We start from the raw sequence: 19617 nt of genomic DNA on the forward strand, positions 1-19617 counted from the left end.
CGGAACCACATTCAACCTTTCTCAGTTTCTATTTCACTCTTCTTGTCCTTTGTATGACCTCGAAGCTACAGAACTAGCATTAGCGAAGCTTTGACCCTGTTCATAATGACAGACTAACACCATCACTAACCTTTGATGTGCTTAATGGGTAATTGGTTATCATAAATCAGAGTTGTGTCCTGTCCTTTGAGTTGTTGAGCAAGTCAAAGGTCAAATATATTTACTCCATTGTCGTCTGATAAGCAATATGTATGTGATTTGGGCCATGTTTAAAGATTTTCTTTGTTTTAAAACAGCTTTCCTACTTTGAGTATGTACATTTTTTTGTATAGAAAGAATAATTTGTCCCTAATAGACAAATTAGGAAAAATATCTGTGGAAACTTCTAATACATGTTATTATTGTAAATAATTGTATTGAAATAATTTATGGATGTAATTGACCTAGTAGTATACATAAATGTTCTGTTTATGATTTACAATAGATTTTTTCTCATATGCTATTGTGTGTTTCCAATGTGTGTATGTTTGTTTGATTCAGTACAGGGCTACATATATCCCTCAAACCTCAACTTCAGAAGAGACTGAAGGAGTGATTTAAAGAGAGGACAAGTGTTACATTTGAGACCGGGGCTCCAGCTTCCCATTTAGTCAGTGTGGTGTGGTTGCCATGGGAGAAGCAGTTGTGTCCGCAAAAGGGAGAGTGCCTACAATCCTCTAACACATATTCACACAAACATGCTTCCCCCGAAGCTTGACCTGCCGCTGAACCTGTCTTGGGTCGAAGGTTGACGTCTGGGAGCGTATGGATGACAGAGAGTGATGAGTAGTCCGCACAGGATGCAGGGGAGGGAGAGGGAAAGAGAGAAATGGGAGGATGTGCCCACAAAGATGGAAATCGGGACTGAACAGAATCCAATTATCATCCAGCAAAAAAAAATTGGGATCGTGATTAAAAATGAAGTTCTGTATCTGCTATTTTTCTTTCATCTATCAATCAAATTGTTGTTGTAGAATAGGGCTTAAACAAAGAAGAATACGATTGTAGACAGACACTTCATTCATTTAATAATTGTGCTATTCTAAACTTTAATTCTAGAGATATTGAGAGAGAGAGACAGAGAGAGAGAGTAGCCTATGTATTTCACAAGTGTGAAAGTGTGTGTGTGCATGTATATTTGCAATAATAAAAAAATGCACCGATAAATATGCAAGGGGTGTCTATTTAAAAAGCCATAGTGGAGAAATGGCAGTAAATTACTGGAGTACCCTCTAGTGGTCAACCAAACAAAGTCGACACTCTACTGAGGTCTACGTACTAGTTCACAGTCTTCTCCTTGTAGACATTTGGGGATGAATGAGGGTTGTGCTAATAACCATGCACTAATGTGTGTAAAGCAGCACTTTTTATTTTTATTTCTGAATCCTAAACAGCCATGGCCCTGTATCAGCTGTCTTGTTTTATAAAGAGGGCTGTTTTAGATTGGATGACAAAATCAAAGGGCATTCATAAATTATTAACTGACATAACTACACTAATTAAGTGTGAAAGTCTTTGCAGTGCCTACACAAATTACACCATTGTGTATTCAGACCAGCTCTCTGCCCCAAGAAAAATTGCCATTTCCAGTTTAACTGAAGAGGCACAAAATGAACGGTTAGGATATAAATGTAGCAGAGCTCTGTAACGTCCAGAAGGTTAGTCCGACCATCTCTTTGACACAAATCAACCCACCTATGGAAACATACATGCAATTCTGGGTCAAGACCTCTAAACATGTTGAGAACAAGCAGAATATTCTTTTTATAGAAATTCAGAATCCACCCATCACAATACACTTTATAGTTCTAGAATGTAATGGCTATGTCGAATGATTCACTATGAGGCTGTCTATGGTAGTCACCAAAGTATTCCAACCATGACTGCATGATGCTCTGCGATTTTTTTTTTGTAGATATATTTAGATATATTTGTTACATTTTATCTTTACTCTGCTCCTCTCTATATTCTTATATGCAAGTATGTAAATGTAAAGCCCTGCAGTGTTAACCCCTACTTTGCTTAGAAAAAGAGACACAGACATTGACTCTGGATTGAGGCTGCAGGCTAGATGGAGGGTCATCATCATCCAACTCCGTCCTCCTAAAAACGCCCTGGTCCCTAACCTCAGACATGTACAAACACATAATCCATAAAAATACCTAATCAATACTCTTACCTTTTTCAAATATCCCACTTAATGCTACCTGATGAGTCTAATGAGATGAGCTCTGAAAGATTACTTAGTTTTTGCTTGAATTAGGATTCAAATTGTTTTATTATCCACTTTTGTACCAAAAAACGTTTGTACCAACATCACAATGACCTCAATGAATTGAATATGTTTGAGTATTTTATTAGAGGAAATGTCTAATTGTCTGAGCACAACTATTTACTCAACATGCAAAAACGTATATGACCTGTGTTTTATCAAAGTAATGGGATGATGGTCTCACTGTTTATTCCTCCCGAAGTCAAGATATGGGTTAGCAGAACTTCTTCCTGCTTCTACGTTATCATATCCTGTACAAAGTCTTTATAGATAAGAGTATTTTAATGCAGAAATGTGCGTTAGAGCATCTGTGTGGACTGATGGGATAATGCCAGAACAGGCCAAATGAAGGCAAACCCCTGGGTGCCTGGTACAGTGAGTACAGGATGTGGGCCATGTTATATCTGATGAAGATTCTGCTCTGTTCTGGGATTACACTGTCACTCGGCTAGGCTCCTATACCACAAACTCTTTATTTCATCTGGAGGGTTGGAGTGCAAAGCTGAATTATTATTTTTAGTCCTCCATCTTTATTTAGCCTTCCATATCTCTGTTCTCTCTTTATCTGTCTTGTTCACCACTAACTTCCTTCCAAATCCCTCTACCTCACTCTCATGCTTTCTCATCTTCTTTTAATATTTCCTCTTATCGCTTTCCTTACTTTCACCCCATCCCTGTCTTTTTTTCTCTTTGCGTTTACCCCCTCCTTATTCTGTAACTCACTCTGTTCTTTACCTCTTACCTAATCATCTCTCACAGCCTGTCTCTCCTCCTTTCGCCCGCTCTCTCCCTCCCTCCCTCCCTCCCAGTGTTTCCCTCCCTCTCTTCTTTTCCTCTGATATATTACCTTCCCCTCCCGGTGAACTCCTCTGATAATCCAGGGGAAGCAGTAAGAGAGCATCCATCAGCAAAGCTGACAGAGCCGCAAGCCACTGCAGTCTGACATACCACCACTCAGCATGTACAGTGTGCACGTGTGTCTGTGGGTACGTGTGTGTGTGTGTGTGTGTGTGTGTGTGTGTGTGTGTGTGTGTGTGTGTGTGTGTGTGTGTGTGTGTGTGTGTGTGTGTGCGTGCGTGTGTGTGTGCTTGTTTGTGTTTCTGGACGTATGTTACCATGGAATGCAGTACATATATTTTATTTTACATATTATTGTTGTTGGTTTGATTTAATTGGGAGTGTGATGTCATCCTTGTGCACAACTGGGAGGTCATGTTGCCCTATGCAAGAACAAGACAGTGAAGACGCTGTGTGTATCATCAGTACAAAGCGCAAGGAGACGCAGTAATGGAGTGCAGACGGACAACTACAGCAGGAAGGGATGCAAAACAGATGTGTTTGCAGCTACCACCCTGCAGCTCCTTCCTAGCTGATGACAATTGTTGTTCAATTGCCTCGCCCTGCCTGTCATGACCAAGTGATCAGCTCCTGCTTCTCACAGTCAGATAATGCAACATCTCATCTCGACTTCCACATCCGTGGCAGACTAGGTGGGCAGCAATCTGGCACAAAAATGGCAACCAGCATCTGTGACAAAAGAATGTATTTCTGATGGAACAAGAAGCTTGAGAGTCTGTTGACTGTAACAATGCATTATATCACTAAGACTCTTTATTTCAGTGCATCATTATTGCAGATCATGAACGTGTTGTTCATACAGAGCATCTTCTGGTTATGCCTACTTGCTGCCTGCTGTGTTCTTCATGGATGTCTATGCAGGGCCTTGTTTAGGTCTCAATGGGGCAAAGCCATTTTCATTCTTATCATCCTTTTATTCTATTTTCGCCTTTCTTTGACCCCCTCAAGATCAAAATAACAACTGCCACAAATATCCAGAAATTCTCAACAGATTCAATTTTCATAGAGCATTTTAGCTGACATCTGGTGGACAAAATTGAAACAGCATTTTTTATTTCGAACACCATTCCACCAAACATTCCAAATGACTAAAAGCTGGATGGGTCAGCCAGCTCTGTAGAGTTGTGTCCTATTTTGTATTTTTTGGTTAGTTTGTATATTTGTTTATTTTGCCTTGATATATGGTATACTGATAACATAAGAGATATCTACCTGCACGCAGGTGACTGTTTTTCGTCCTACCCTTTTCCATTCCATCTAATTCTCTGACTGTGTCACTTGTGAATTTCTACATTTCGGATAGTTGGAAAAAAACTTTTTTTATCTAATTACTCTACAATCAGTAGATACCCATGTCCTAAATATTGATGATAGAAGAAAGATGACACTGCTTTTAACCAGTCCTCTCCTAATGGTGTAAGATCCCATTCAATATGAATTGATTTGTTCTCTGTTCTGCAAAGCCTTACCCAGATTAATTGAATGTAAAGGTATTGCGTCTCAAATTATTGTAGACAGTAAAATGTGACTCAAAGTTAATTTAAACTGACTCTTGAGGCATTGTGTATACCATACCCTACATCAAATCCAAGACAGAGATTCACACATAAACTGGCTGCATTGTCTCTATGGCATCCAATTTAGGTGCAGCTGCTGTCTCAAAGTGACTCGTCAGGGTTGCAGATGCTGCAGACAGAGGGACAGACAAAAGGGTGCATCGGGGATAGTAGGATGGTGATTGTAGAGCTGCTACACACTTTTTGGTCTGTTGCCCACTGCTTCAAGCTTACAAACATCACTGACCTATCATACCATTCGATGTGCTTTAATCCTGGGCCAAAGTTGAGACATCCAAACATTATTTATACCACCCTGTTCATTCACTTACTCCCTCCATATCAACACAAAACATAGTGAATAGATCACGTGGAATATTCCTGACTGATTGTTTTATCTGCAATACTGAATATTCTTTCATTAACATATGCACACCAATAAACACTGACATCATTATACACAATGGGGCCATACTAGGGTCGGACTGGCCATCAGGAGAGTCGGGAGATTTCCCGAACAGCCGGTCAAACGGCCGTGGCATAATGCAAAAATATATATAAATAATATTAATACACGGTCGTGGGCCGGTCTGCGTTTCAAAGACCCGGACCGTTTTTCAGTCCCAGTCCAGACCTGGGCCATACAGTATATAACACGGCTAACATGTAGTCTTCATGTTGTAAATGTGGTCTTTCTCCTACACATACACACAACATGCACTGGTCAGAACTGGATCATAAATCTGACAGTTGGAGAGCTATACCCTGAGACCAGAGAAGACAGTTGGATTGTCCTCTGTGAAGGATATCAAAATTGTGCACTTCATTCCTATCCTTAGGCTTGTGTGTGCCAGATGGGATCCCATGCTGCACTGCCGCAGCTCCCCAGGAATTCTCTGTTAACTCCTTGTATGGCTAAGTGCTTGTCCAGCAGTGTGTTCTTAAAACGTGCACAACAGAGTCCATTTGACAAAATGTATTCAGAAATAAAATTCTGTGTACATTAAATGTACTTTTAGCCCACATCCACACGTTACATTCTTGAAATTTTCCAGTTCTAAATCCCAACAAAGAAAACATACACAGACATGTTGAATGATGAATCAAAGAAGCACCTGCTGGTATTAATATGTTGCTGTAAGTACACACACAGACATAAATAGTTGAACATGCTTAAGAGACATGGATATAAACACACTAAAATATACACATGCATCCACACACACTCAGAACTTGGTTGTGAAGTTATAGTGATTTATTGAGGAGTAAGTGGTTTAAGCTGCAGATCTCGCTCCAATACATAAACACCTGACAGTGAGGCTCATAAATAAGGCTGCACAGATCCCGGAAAGTAATTTACACTCACCACTATCTCTTAAACTAACATGTAACAGGTTTGTGCTCTATATTTCACCCTGAAGTCAAAGGTAGAGCTTAGTTTACTTCAAAAGGTAGAACAGGTCAATGATACAGTTGTGTGTAGTGGCTGTTTCCCACTTCAGTGTGAGGTGATTATATATGCATTTTATCCACACAAAAATGCATCAACTGTTTAAATACAAATTGTTGTGTACAGCCTATACATGGATAATTCAGTAATGGAAACCAGACCCCAGGTCTGTTGTTCGAAAATTACTGAGATTTAAAGTGAAACTGTTTAGTGAAACTGAATTGAGATGAAACCTGGCATGAAACACAGCAAGAGGCTTGAGGACTTCTCCACCATGAGCCTCATTCCTCTTTATTTCTGTGTGAGGCTGGAGAGGACCAGTTAGTACAAGTGTTTATCCACACCCACCACATACAGAAACGCACAAAGTGACACACATGTAGACACCCACACACACATAGTAAGACACACATGAACATACTCTGATACAGGACTACACTCACATGAATAAAATAAGACTTTACAAGGGTTTATGACTTGGACAAGAGATTGTGTTTAGACTAAGGTCTTCAGGTTACAGAGTGGGTGTTTGATCATTTTAAGTTTGCTGTGACAATTAAGCCCTTGCTAACTTCTGTTGACATACCACAGCAGTATCAGCTAAGTATTCTGTATAGGTCTGTGGTTTGGCATAATTACTTGTGAACTTGGAAAAGATTAGCACTCATACAGTGTAAAGTAATCCTCCATCAGACGGTGGCAGTGCCAAAGCACTGGTAGTGCTTCATTCCTTGCTCAAGGTTGCCCTCATGTGGTATATACAGATCATGTAATGTCACAAAAAAACACCACGGATTTGCACCGCCTTATCTGTCTGATCTTCTCGTACCTTTTGACCCTAAGGAAAATATGGCACAATCCCAATGTCCACCCTCACAGACTCACGGACTTCGAGGTGCGTTCTCGCTAAATCTGCAAGGGTTCAGGAATCAGGGTTTAGGGGGGATATTAGGGGCCACAGTGGACCTCCAGTCTCACACTCCCGAACAATAGGTGGCAGCAGAGCCATGTGAAGTGTAGTGGTGATACATCGCCCATTAAACTAGAAAGAAGAAGAAGTGCAGTGTTTGGCACTGTCGACTGTGTTATCCAGACCATACACTACTGGCCACTTTGTTATAGCTAGCCAGCTAGAGTTGGCCATCGTGGACGACTCGTACAGTATTTAGCACGTTCTTGCGATAATTACGGCCGCAGCATGTCATCGAAAGAGGTAAGAATGGCCATTCCGTTTAAGTAGCCATACATGTATTGTTTTCTATTGTATGTAATTGTCCGTCTCATCAAGATCGGGTCATCGATTGCAACTAACCTTACATGGTTATGCCAGGCTAATTAGCTAGCTACCAAGCTAACTGCGAACACACTCGTAAACCGGCCTACCTAGGCTAACATAGCTAGCCAGCTATATTCTGCAGTTGAGTGTTATTTTCTAATTAATAACAGTAATCGTATCCTTCGGAATATGCCATTTTACTTTAAGTACTTTGAAACGAATTTAGTTGCTTGTAGCGTAGCTTGAGCTAGTTAGCTAACACACGTTATTCCCGGTCTGGGCCTATTTTTCGCCTTGGTTTAGTACAGTCGGGTTATGAAAGAAACTGTTGTTGAGTTGCTAAACTGAAATGACCCCAACCACATAATGGTGGCTTAGACGTTGCTAGGTCTAAATATTTTGTCAAATTCTTTGTAAAATTCTAGACTGTGTAGACGTGATCTGCAAACCTAGCCTACTACTGTAGTTAGCTAGATGGCTAGCTGTAGGCTAAGTATTACAGTAAACGTACGCTCTGGCCTACCCAGTGTTGTAGTAGGTTAAGCTGCATTTATTTTGCTACCAGTGTCTGCAGCTCTCAACGCTTGACGCCGGCTACACTGTACCCACAGGGATCTGTTTTGGCCCATGATTTGTCACTCAACATGCATGTGTTTGTTTACATTGATTGCATGTTAAAGGCTGATAAAAAAGTATATCACATTTCCATCTATTGATTTTTCCCCCCGTCTTAATATATTTAGACCCCTCGCGAGCCGGAGCAGCTTCGCAAGCTGTTCATCGGAGGACTGAGTTTTGAAACTACTGATGAAAGTTTGAGAGATCACTTTGAACGATGGGGGTCTCTCACGGATTGCGTAGTAAGTTTGATATACATGTAACCGATGTCTTGACCAAATGGACTGGATTACATGTAATACGTTTGTGCTAATCTTTGTCTTATTCCCTGATAGGTAATGAAAGACCCAGTCTCAAAGAGGTCAAGGGGGTTTGGCTTTGTTACATACAGCTCAGTAGATGAAGTTGATGCAGCTATGGAGGCACGTCCTCACAAGGTGGATGGTAGACAAGTGGAGCCAAAAAGAGCAGTGTCTAGAGAGGTAAGCAAAGTCTTCTGTTATTTGATGTTGCCTGTCTGTTTAACAAAGGAATAACCTAGAGCTTAGATCTAGATTACTTTTTGCTTTTTAATACATTGTTTTGAATGTGTGTGTTAACAGGATTCATGCAGGCCTGGTGCTCACACAACTGTCAAAAAAATATTTGTGGGTGGCATTAAGGAAGACACAGAAGAGCATCATCTTAGAGACTACTTTGAGCAATTTGGCAAGATTGAAGTAATCGACATCATGACTGATAGAAGCAGTGGCAAGAAGAGAGGATTTGCCTTTGTTACATTCGACGATCATGATGCTGTAGACAGGATTGTCAGTAAGTGTTGGAAATGTCGTTGCCAGTGCCTTTATGCTAATGTACCTTGCAAGAATTCTTCAAACCAATGCATTTGTCAACCTCCATTTTCTTTATTACAGTCCAGAAGTACCATACATTGAATGGCCATAACTGTGAAGTGCGGAAAGCTCTTTCAAAGGAAGACATGAACAGATCAGGGATGAGCATGAGAGGTATGAATTACATCTGCTCTGAGCACTTTATATTTTGGGTACACCTTGGCCAAAAAAAGTGATGTGTGTATTTCATCTTCTTTCAGGGCCAAGGGGTGGAAATTTTGGCAGAGGGGGTGGATATGGAGGTATGCACAATTTATTAGGGATACACCGATCTATATCGGCTGATATCTAGCTTGTTGGTTGTTGGCAAATAAGTTATTAAAATTAAATTGGCTAATGGCGACTCGCAGATGGCAACAAATGACGTGCACACGTGTGGTTTGACATGTTTGTCAAAGCAACTTGCCTCCTTGGGCTCAGAACCCCAGAAGTTCCATGGTGGTAACTTCATTAAGTCTTTCTGTGACTTGAATCACATCAGATGAGTTTGCCTCATTATTCCAGAGCTCCTATATCCTCTTGTTGTCATACTATTAAGGAGTGTGAGCAAAGAGAGGTTGTCATTGATGAATTTGCAACCTTGAGGCCCCTGAGCTTGTCCTGCAAGACTGAGAACGACACTGGGTTCTCCTGACCTAACCCAGTCTCAGTGTGGGATCCATCATATGGCTCCATGTGATGCATTTAACCACTGGATGATGCAAGAATCCATAGCTTGTAACCAAAAACTGATTGGTTTACCTCAGATGAATTGCTTACATTAATGTCGGCTATAGTATCATGCTCTCGTTCACTGATAGCCATTCCTGAAATGGCATGACTTTATTTGACTAATTGAGCTAAGGAGATGGGCATATCCTTAAAAAATGCGTCGTCTGTGATATTTGTGTTTACTACATGAATTGAGGCCAGTATTTCATCAAAGCGATTTCTCCACATTGCATCTTAAATGCTTTCATTGTGTACATCAGTGTCCAGTGCATGTGTCTTCTTGGAACCGAGGTGTACCAGAATGTGATAAGGATCCCATAGAATGTAAGGAGTTTATCCATACATAGATACAGTTCCTCGTTCATGGTCTGGGTGGAGTAGAGATTGGACGTTTCAAATGTGATATCTCTTAGGGTGGGCGGATACATCAGTAGGAAAACATCCTTTGGGTTGGAGCAGTTTTGTTTCACACATTCTGCAACATTTGGGATGTATACTATGTAGTTTGAAACCACAGTGGTGGCAAACCTCTTTAAACGTATGAACACTGTCTTTATTTTTGACCACCTGCAGCTTTGCCCTTGGGTCTTATGGATGGCTCTGACCCTATGGCTTGTAGAGGCCCTTGGCTCTTCATTTTCAATAGTGGAGGGGGGTGTTGAAGGGAAGGTCATCACTGATAACGTTGTTCCTTTCATGATTTACATGGTTTGCATAAATTCAGCATATACATTCAACAGCCTGGCTGGCAAATTACCTGTCTCCTTAGTCCATATCTGACCCATCAGAATGACCAAGGACAGCATCTGTGTCATTTTGAGGGATGACTGCAGTGTTGCATGTCTGGGCTGCCACCTACATCCAACTTATCCAGAACTAAGTGGTACAAAAAGAAATAAGAACAGAGTAGAAAGTCAGAACAAGAACCATGAGGCAGCAAAAAGGTGCATCCCTACAATTTATTCTCATTGTTTTGCAACTCAGAACATTTGCATCTCTGTATGGACAGTAGTTAGTAATTGTGTAAGCAAAAGTGTTTTGAGATTTGATAACCTACAGTGTTTCCCCTAGGATTTTTTTTTGCTGTGGGGGCAGGTCTGTCCGACCCCCCCCTTCCCCCTCGGCCGAAATAAAGTTCTAACCCTATATTTTGGAGTAGGTTAATGTAATAGTCTAATAACAAATGTAATACTGCATATATTTTGGTCCTATTTTCCGTAAAGCAATACAGTTAGGCTACTTAAAGAATGTTCTAAATGCCAGAAATATGCTGCCAATTAATAATTGACGTAACAACTTATTGTAAATTGAATTTGAATTTGTGGCGGGCCGCCACGACAAAATCAACATAGGGGAAACACTGACCTATCTGCTCAGAGGAGAATTAGACAGGTAATCAAAATAATGACTACAGCAATTTGGTAGAATTGAAAAGTTTCTGTTGGTAGACAAAACCATAGTGTTAATAGTACATTTCTAGAAAGAAATCAAACCTACCAATTAATTCTCCCTCCTCTTAGCTATTCTCTTTAGATACATACACTGACAAACTTTCTTTTGAAGTAACTCTTCCAAAACCAGTGTTTATGGCTTAATCAGATGTATTAGATCCTAATCCTTAATCTTTTCTTTCAAATTCTGAAACTAGGTGGATTTGGTGGAGGGAGAGGAGGTGGAGGATATGGCGATGGGGATGGATATAATAACTATGGAGGCAACGGTGAGTTCCACTTGTTACGTTTGATAAATAACAGTAGGTTATACCTTCTGAGGTCTTACCCTGAATTGCTATTGCTTGGGTCTATCCTAAGGTGGCTATGGAGGAGGTCCTGGGTATGGGGGGAACCGTGGCTATGGTGGCGGCGGCAGTGGTGGTGGCGGCGGCCAGGGCTATGGCAACCAGGGTGGAGGCTATGGAGGAGGTGGAGGATATGACAACTACAACAATGGAGGCGGTGGCGGCGGTGGCTACGGCAGTGGTAAGTGAACCATGTGTGTTTTATAAACTGCCTGATTTTGGACCCTCAGATTTGCACTTTATTAGTCTAAAGATACGGTTTTAAGTTTGATCAGTTATTGAGTAAACAAATTGTGTGAATACACAATAAAACATTAATTGAAATCTTTTGATTGGTACTTTAAATATGTTTTCATAGTCTCATTTTGCATGTGTCTAATGAAAAGACTGTCTAAAGCTCATGATCTTGTAGGTAGCTACGGTGGTGGTGGCGGCGGAAGCAGTGGAGGCAGCAGTGGTGGTGGAGGAGACTACAGTGACTTTGGCAATTATAACAGCCAATCGTCCTCTAACTATGGCCCAATGAAAGGAGGCAACTACAGTGGCGGCAGTGGAGGGGGCAGGAGCAGTGGTCCATATGGTGGTAAGATCCATTACACACTTGTTTTTATTTGATTATAAACCCAGCCCTGATGAGAAAGATACAGATTATCTCAGGGCCTCTAGTGAGTCACTTCAGTCAAGCATTTATATAAGGCCTGGCCCGTTCTGCAGGTGGGTATGGAGGAGGCTCCGGTGGTGGATATGGAGGGGGCTCTGGAGGTCGAAGATACTAGGTTTTAAGGTAAGAACTGCACTGCAATTATTGCACTGCTTTTAGACCGGACTAAGATTTAGCCTTGAGTCAATATAGTAGTAGAAGACGAATCAAGATTGCCCTTAATTATGCTCGTCACAGTGTAGTTGAAGATGCGTTGAGACTTTCTTAAGAAACAAAGGCAGTGCAAAGCAAGCCGTAGTTTCAGGGTGATCATAAGCAAACCATGGTTTATGCGTGATGAGTTCTGTTTTGGGGGCTATCCAGCAGCAAACCCTTAATTTTCACAGAATGGAACTTCTGTTAAGCCCCTGGCATAATGTATTGGACGAAGTGTAAAACATCTAGGGCTGCAACTAACGATTATTTTAGTAATCGATTAATCTGTCGATTCTTTTTTCGATTAATCGATGAATCCGATAAAAATTAAAAAAGCATTCATTACCAACCCTTTATTCAAAAACAGAACTGACAGTGCAAAAGATCTTCAGAATGTGCACAAACAGGCACATAATTTTGAAAAAGTTATAAATTTAATGCGTGGATTTAATGCCATTTTCAGAGATGAGCAATTTATTTGAGTTTTTTTTTAAACATTTTTGAAAATTGAAAGGTTGTGGAAGTAGGCCAGACTTTATTAGAATTATCTGGTGTATATGTAAGATTTTTTGACACAATTTTGAAAAAAGTTAAGATTTGCGAGGATTACGCTATTTTCAAAGATTAGTTATTTTCTATCATTTTATTTGAAACTTAATTGAAAAAGTAAAGACTGTGGAAGTATACCATACATTTTTAAGATACTCTGGTGTCTGAGGTTTTTTTATTCATAAAAATATTATAAGTCTACATTTTTCAAAATGGTATGGGTAGTTTTCACCCAGTCCCTAACACGACGCTGCAAAGTAGCGTCTTCCGAATGTGAGACGAATGTTGAATATGAAACAAACTTCACCTTGATCAATTGGCACACCTTTTCGACGTATTTAGTGTGAAATGCTCCCACACCTTGGATGACTTGCGTCGTACTGATTTCTCTGCCATGTGTTTCAGAACAACGTTACTCAACAACATCTCTCCGATGGTCTTTCCTCTGCCTCTGCTCTGCTCCGCGCTCAACTAAACTTATTTTTTATACTCTAACATATCCGCGACTTATTGAGTGGTGTAATAATCGCGCAACACAACGAATTGATAATGAAATTCGTTGCTAACGCTTTTAACAATCGATTTTAATCAATTCGTTGTTGCAGCCCTAAAAACAACCCCCAAACTAACAGTCTATTCTCATACCCTTTGCACACAGTGCAATGGGCTTGAATTGAAGGCTTGCTCCTGGCTTTTCTCCTCTGGAATCCTCTCTCAAAATGTAGTTGAAATGATGAAGAAAGGTGCAAAAGTTTAACTATGTTGTTCCGTATTGTCCAACAGGCAGCAGTACTTAGGAGAGGAGAGCCAGAGAGGTGACAGGGAAAGGAAGCAGCAGGTTACCCCCTAGATCTGCTCAGCCAAGCACAGTTGTGGCAGGTTTACATCTGCCACATGAAGAGAAATGTAGACAAGGATAAAATCATGTGGAAAGGGAGGGAGCGGAATTGGGATGGATTCATGTCAAATCCTTTCCCGCAGGATTTTCTGATCTTGTTATTGTTGTGTTTTTTGTAATTGTGAAGTGTAAAGCATTCCACTAAGGATCTATGTAGGCATTTTGTTTTTTCCTTCGCCCATAGGGTGTTTTAAGATGTATTCGCCAACAAATCAAGATTAAATAAACCGCTTTTCAGTTTTAGTTTATTCCTTACAATGTGTATTTTGATTATTGGGAACAATTTCACTGTGTTAAATGGCCAAATTGATGTCCATCAGTTTATTTTCATTTTTATGACGGCAACAACAAATTGAACAAGTAGTTAAGATAAGCAGATGAACATTAAGTGAATGGGGAGTGTTTTAAAAAGGGTTCTCGTTACCAATGTCATTTCTTCCAATTCAGTAAAACAGGTCTACTTTTTTTTTTGTCCCTTTTTAATGCGCTAGACTTGTTTACTTGCTGCTTTAGTACAAAGTGAAAATGCTGTGCATGTACCAAGGTCATTGCTCCCTTTGATTTCCTTGGAGCCTGTTTCAGCTACTGTTCTTGCCAATGTGCATCAATTGGAGCCTAGCTTGCACACTAAAGTTGAGCCTAGCCAATTGGAGGAGCACACTGAAAAGCTAGCCAATGGGAGCAGCCAGCTAAGGGAGAAAAGTAGCAAGATCCCTGCGTGGAACCAGTGAAGCAGGGGACAGCAGCAGTCTTGAGTGCAGAGGGTTGCCTTTGTAAAACTAGCGAGAGGCAGCACAAGAAAGGGGTTGTTGATATGCCATACTGGTAGGTAAGAGGAGATTTTTGATCCATTCTTGTATTTGTTTCATTGTCGTCATTCAATGTATTTCAGCAGTACAGACTGTCTTGGCATAGTAACTAAAGTGTCAGTTTCCCCACTGCTGCTAAGTATACCATTGTGGAATGTGACAGTATCGGTGACTTGATTACCTTAACTTGATTAGAGTTTCTGTGAACTATTTTTATGCCAACGTTGGATTATGCCATGTACTTTTCCCTATAGGTATGAAATACGTTTGTGAGAAGTGCATGTGTCATATGCATTTGATCTTCGGAATTGTTTAGAAGTTCAATCCTGTTATTGTATACATCAATATTTTTTCTGATTTCTTTCCTTATTTGCAGGCTTTTAATTGATGCTGTTCTTTCACACACCAAGGGATCATCTGACCAATGTAGACGATAAAGGTATATTGCTTTTTTAGCGTCAGTACTTTAGGCAACCTGAATACCAGCTTGAATTGTAATGTTTGTTTTTGTATTTGTCAAGCAGTCTGCAATTTTGACCATTTGTTTTTTCAGTGTCCTTTCAGGTGACCAAATGAGGACTACAAAAATGCTGCTGGACAGTCTTTTTTTTTTACATGTTTGAACTCTTTTTAAATAAATGTTCTTTTAAAAACGTTTGTACTTGTTTTTCAAGAATGAGGTGTGTTTTCTTCACAAGGCCTGTAATTATTGGGATCGGAGCTGTGAAGCCAGTGCCACCTATTGTGTTTATACCTTTTATCATTGTGCATCTTCTGCCAATACAGTATGGCAGCCCCTGGTACCATATGGTAAAAACGTTATTACATTTGGCACACTCAAAGTTTGATATCTACCATTGCATGGAACAGTAGGCTACCACCAATGGATGGCAACCATAGCATTTCTTCACAGGTCAGGAATGTTGGCCAATCTTCAACAAAATTGGCACAGGTGATCTTCAGATCTTCAAACTAATCAAAGAAAACAAAAGTTACCATGGATTTTTGAAACCATATTTCTCATCCACGGCTGCTCAGCGAAAGCGGAAATTGCCAAGGAAACAAAGTCGCCAGACTGCAGTGACGCGAATCCCGTGCCATGGCTCACCTTCCCATAGTGCACCACGCTCGGGGGCGTGTCAGACAGATTAATGCTGAGTTGTAGTTCTCTGAAGTCACTGTTGTAGTTCGTATAACGTCATGGCAAAGTGTGCAGATTCAGTTTTACGTACTTGCAATATCAATAAAAATACAACTCTACAACTGTTTAATAGACATACACGTTGACATGTGTAAAAACGTTTTATCGGAGTCTCTGCTAATATGTTGATACGACCAGTGTTGGGGGAAGTTACTAAAAAAGTAATCAATTTGTTATTACTGTTCAGTAAAAGTAGTGTGATTAAGTTACATTATTACTTTCTGTACAAAGTAATGTTATTACTTATCATATTATTTTTACTCAATGTGCGAATTACGGGGGGTTTGACCCCCCTAATTAAGACTTGGCCCCCTCCAAAAGAGGTAAACATAACAGGTCAGGTTGGGTTAATACGTTTACCTACAATCGTATTAATATTAGGCTACTTCACGGCCTGAAAATGTTAAAATAATGCGGCATAGGGTTGTGAAGCAAAAAACATGTTTATGATGGCTTGTAGCCTACCAGCGGCCAAAACGAGTGGACTGGTGACTGGGAGAGCTTCCTGAATGAGTCATCATATGAAAAACTATGGACTCACACATACTGGTAATGAAGTATTGGGATACTGCTTGTGAATTTCATGTATTTAAATTTGGAAAAGAGATGCGACAAAGTGTTCGTCTTGTGTTCCAGCATTTACGATATTATGGTCATCTTTAGTCAAAGGTTTTAAAGCGAGCTGTATACCGGATATTTAGTAGTTAGCTGAATTGGACGCACATTGATGTGATCTTTGGAGCTTCTGCAAATACGTCAGTAGGTTAGCTAGGTAGCTTCTGGTGTGTCGTGTAATTATTTAACAAGCCTAAAAGTGTGTATTTTACTCGGCAGGAACCCACGTTGTATACAGTAAAAGCTGTTCTTATCCTGGATAACGATGGAGAAAGACTTTATGCTAAGGTGACTATCCCTTAACTAAAGCCAACTTTGTGCGGTGTGTTCTAGTAGGCATAATGTTCGTGCTTGGGCCCTATGTGACTGATTAACCCCAATGCCTTAACCTACAGTACTATGATGAAACCTATCCAAGTGTGAAGGAGCAAAAAGCATTTGAAAAGAACATATTCAATAAGACACACCGCACAGACAGTAAGTTGCATACCAAGAAACCTATTTTTATAAATGTATCAAATTAGGATGACATGCTTGACCAAAGTCTGCTGTTTATCACTCCCATTTTGTCCAATAAAGCACTGAAAGTTGCGTTGAAGAAATTCGTTGCAATTTTTATTCAAAATAACCACTCTTATTTGTCTAGGTGAAATAGCATTTATAGAGGGCCTCACTGTTGTGTACAAGAGCAATATTGACCTGTACTTCTATGTTATTGGAAGTTCTCATGAAAATGAGGTAGGCCAATCAGTGTGCCAATATATTGATACATTTGCAGATGTTTATGATAACGTGTCCTTTTTTCCCTCATACTGTTGCTTGCTTGCCTCCCCAGCTGATGCTGATGTCAGTGCTAAATTGTCTGTTTGACTCACTTAGCCAGATGTTAAGGTGAGACTGAACTGAATGGTGCTGTATTTAGACTTAAACGTATTGTTTTGGTAAACAGTCTTTGTTGGTACCTCCAGCTTTCGGTTGTCAAAATTAATTTCATATTATATAAAATTATGATTACCTTACAGTCTCCATTTCATACTGTGCAATAATTAAAAGGACCCTTGGTCAGTGTCTCCCATTAGGATTGTCTGGAAATCGGTCAGTTTGCCTCCTAGAACAGTTGTAATTGCTGAAAATATACTGTCATTGTGTCTGTATACAGGAAGAATGTGGAGCGGCGAGCTTTGCTTGAGAATATGGAGGGCTTGTTCTTGGCTGTTGATGAGATAGTTGATGAAGGGTATGTGTAAACAACTTGCAACTTGCAGAAGCCCTACATGTGTGCTACATTCATTCAGAACAGTCCTCTGATGTCATAACAGGAACTAGCCATTAAATAGTTTACCATCTGTATGCTGTTTCTAATTAAGTAAGATCTCATAAAGTATTAAACCCACTTCTAGATCCAAGACATTGTGAGTAACTTATGTGGCTTTGTCGTATAGAGTCATCCTGGAGAGTGACCCTCAACAGGTGGTCTACCGTGTGGCCCTGAGGGTACATTAGTTTTTTTTATTTTCAAACAACTAATATTGCCCTTGGGTGGAGCAATGCAAAGATATAAAAAGTATTTATTTGTGTTTCTCAATCACTCTGTATTTCTCACCTGCAGGGGGATGATGTCCCTCTAACAGAACAGATTATGTCTCAGGTAAAAGAAGACATTTCTTAACGGTTATGCTCCCTTGTCACCAAACGCGTTGCTAATGGGAAACATTCCATTCCACTCGCAGATTGTACTTTTTTTGCAGATGTAATGCAACAACTCAAGTATTCAGTGTTAAGATACACATGTTTATGTGGGAGGCTAAACATTTTTATAATGTGTCGTGCTATGCATTTCTTAATTGTTTCTTTCTTAGGTGCTTCTGTCTGCTAAAGAACAAATAAAGTGGTCTTTGCTGCGATAGGTCAGAAACTGGTCACTCGCATGCCCACACTCACCCAACAACATCATTCCTTTCCTACTTTTCCCTTGGTAAACCAGTAATTGTTAACTTTGGATTGAGCCGTGATCTTTACTGTCTTATGTCTTTTTTAGTTGTCTGTTGATAATCAGTAAACTTGGTTTAAACTGGCTTGGTTAAAGTGTTAGAGAATGGTTTCACCTCTTTGTATGATTGTTATCAGAATGACTTTTAACACTTGGTCACACAAGTTTTGTTCAGTCCAAATATCAACACATGATGTCATGTTCATGAGTTACTTGTGATAATTTCATTTAAAAGCGGTTTACTGTACATCATTCATTCTATTGGCAAGAAAGATAACCTTTACATAATAAAGTGTTATTTAAACAAGTGTTTCCTCTTTGTATTAATTTTAAGAATACATAAGGCCACCTAGTGGTAGTGATTATTTAATACAATCACAGTAATGAATAAAGACATGTGACATGCTTTTTTGTTTAGGCAATTCTAGACAGACATAAACACCAAATATTAGTGCCACAACACTTTTGCTTCCACTTATTTAAACACACACAGACATTGTCACAAGGAAGGGCTCAATAACAGATCAATTCTAAAAGTATTTTATCTGTTTTGAGTACAATAAAGGAGACAAATGACATGGATTTAGATCATTCAGACAGCAGGAAAAAGTTATGCAACACTGATCATACTTAGCACCTCATCGGCTGATTGCCCTGGCAAAGTCATACACATCTATATACATTACACCAAGATGTAGATACATGGATACAATTTATTTGGCATGCTACAGTGCTTTACGTACACATCAAGGTATCTTCAGCTGTGTGTGTGGAATTTTGCATACATCCTAGTATTTCAAATTCATGTATTTGTGTAAATCAAAGGTCTATAAATTGAGAGAAATGTGTTTGTTTTCTGGGCAGCTTTACCTGTTATTATATATTTTTGTAAATTTTATTATTTTATATATCATCTTTGCCCAAGGATAAATATTCACCTGTAATGACCATGGGTCTGACAATCTGGCCAATAGATGGCCTCTTCTTGTATAATAAAAAAACAGCAATGTATGCATTCATGTTAATTTCCCATTCTGTTTCTGATAGACTAAGCCCTGTATGTAGTCTAAAGAGGTATACATCTTTGTTACTTCCAGCTCATTTACTGTGGCAAATTGACCAAAGATTTTATTTGATTTCTGTGGAAATGCCACTATTAGTCCAAATTAGATGATTAAATGGGTGGTTTTAGTATCTGTGTTAAAGATCAAATAAAAAGATTTGTGTG

The 19617-nt window shown here is 39.7% G+C and overlaps 2 protein-coding genes across 7 annotated transcripts; both read left to right on the forward strand.

The window, feature by feature from the left end:
- Window positions 1-7236: 7236 nt before the first annotated feature.
- Window positions 7237-15240, forward strand: hnrnpa1a (heterogeneous nuclear ribonucleoprotein A1a). Of its 6 annotated transcripts, XR_006956499.1 has the most exons (12): window positions 7238-7388; window positions 8195-8311; window positions 8405-8551; window positions 8672-8882; window positions 8984-9076; window positions 9163-9204; window positions 11322-11393; window positions 11485-11652; window positions 11869-12054; window positions 12186-12255; window positions 14960-15022; window positions 15137-15240. XR_006956499.1 is itself a non-coding variant. In XM_047025617.1 (11 exons), the coding sequence occupies exons 1-10, from the start codon at window positions 7374-7376 to the stop codon at window positions 12245-12247; spliced, it is 1113 nt and encodes a 370-aa protein (XP_046881573.1). In that variant the 5' UTR covers window positions 7238-7373; the 3' UTR covers window positions 12248-12255; window positions 13660-14017. The 6 variants fall into 6 exon arrangements, 4 of the variants coding, with proteins under 4 accessions (XP_046881573.1, XP_046881574.1, XP_046881576.1 ...); XR_006956500.1 differs by lacking the exon at window positions 12186-12255 and having other exon boundaries at window positions 7237-7388; XM_047025617.1 differs by lacking the exons at window positions 14960-15022; window positions 15137-15240 and adding an exon at window positions 13660-14017.
- A 904-nt stretch (window positions 15241-16144) lies between these two features.
- On the forward strand, window positions 16145-18693 carry LOC124470955 (coatomer subunit zeta-1-like). The gene is made up of 9 exons (XM_047025198.1): window positions 16145-16333; window positions 16619-16687; window positions 16795-16876; window positions 17046-17137; window positions 17235-17290; window positions 17559-17636; window positions 17842-17893; window positions 18009-18047; window positions 18259-18693. Exons 1-9 carry the CDS (start codon window positions 16316-16318, stop codon window positions 18304-18306), a joined length of 534 nt encoding a protein of 177 aa, XP_046881154.1. The 5' UTR covers window positions 16145-16315; the 3' UTR covers window positions 18307-18693.
- The last annotated feature ends 924 nt before the right edge of the window (window positions 18694-19617 follow it).

The sequence above is a fragment of the Hypomesus transpacificus genome, chromosome 9, assembly GCF_021917145.1.
Source record: "Hypomesus transpacificus isolate Combined female chromosome 9, fHypTra1, whole genome shotgun sequence".
NCBI lineage: Eukaryota > Metazoa > Chordata > Actinopteri > Osmeriformes > Osmeridae > Hypomesus > Hypomesus transpacificus.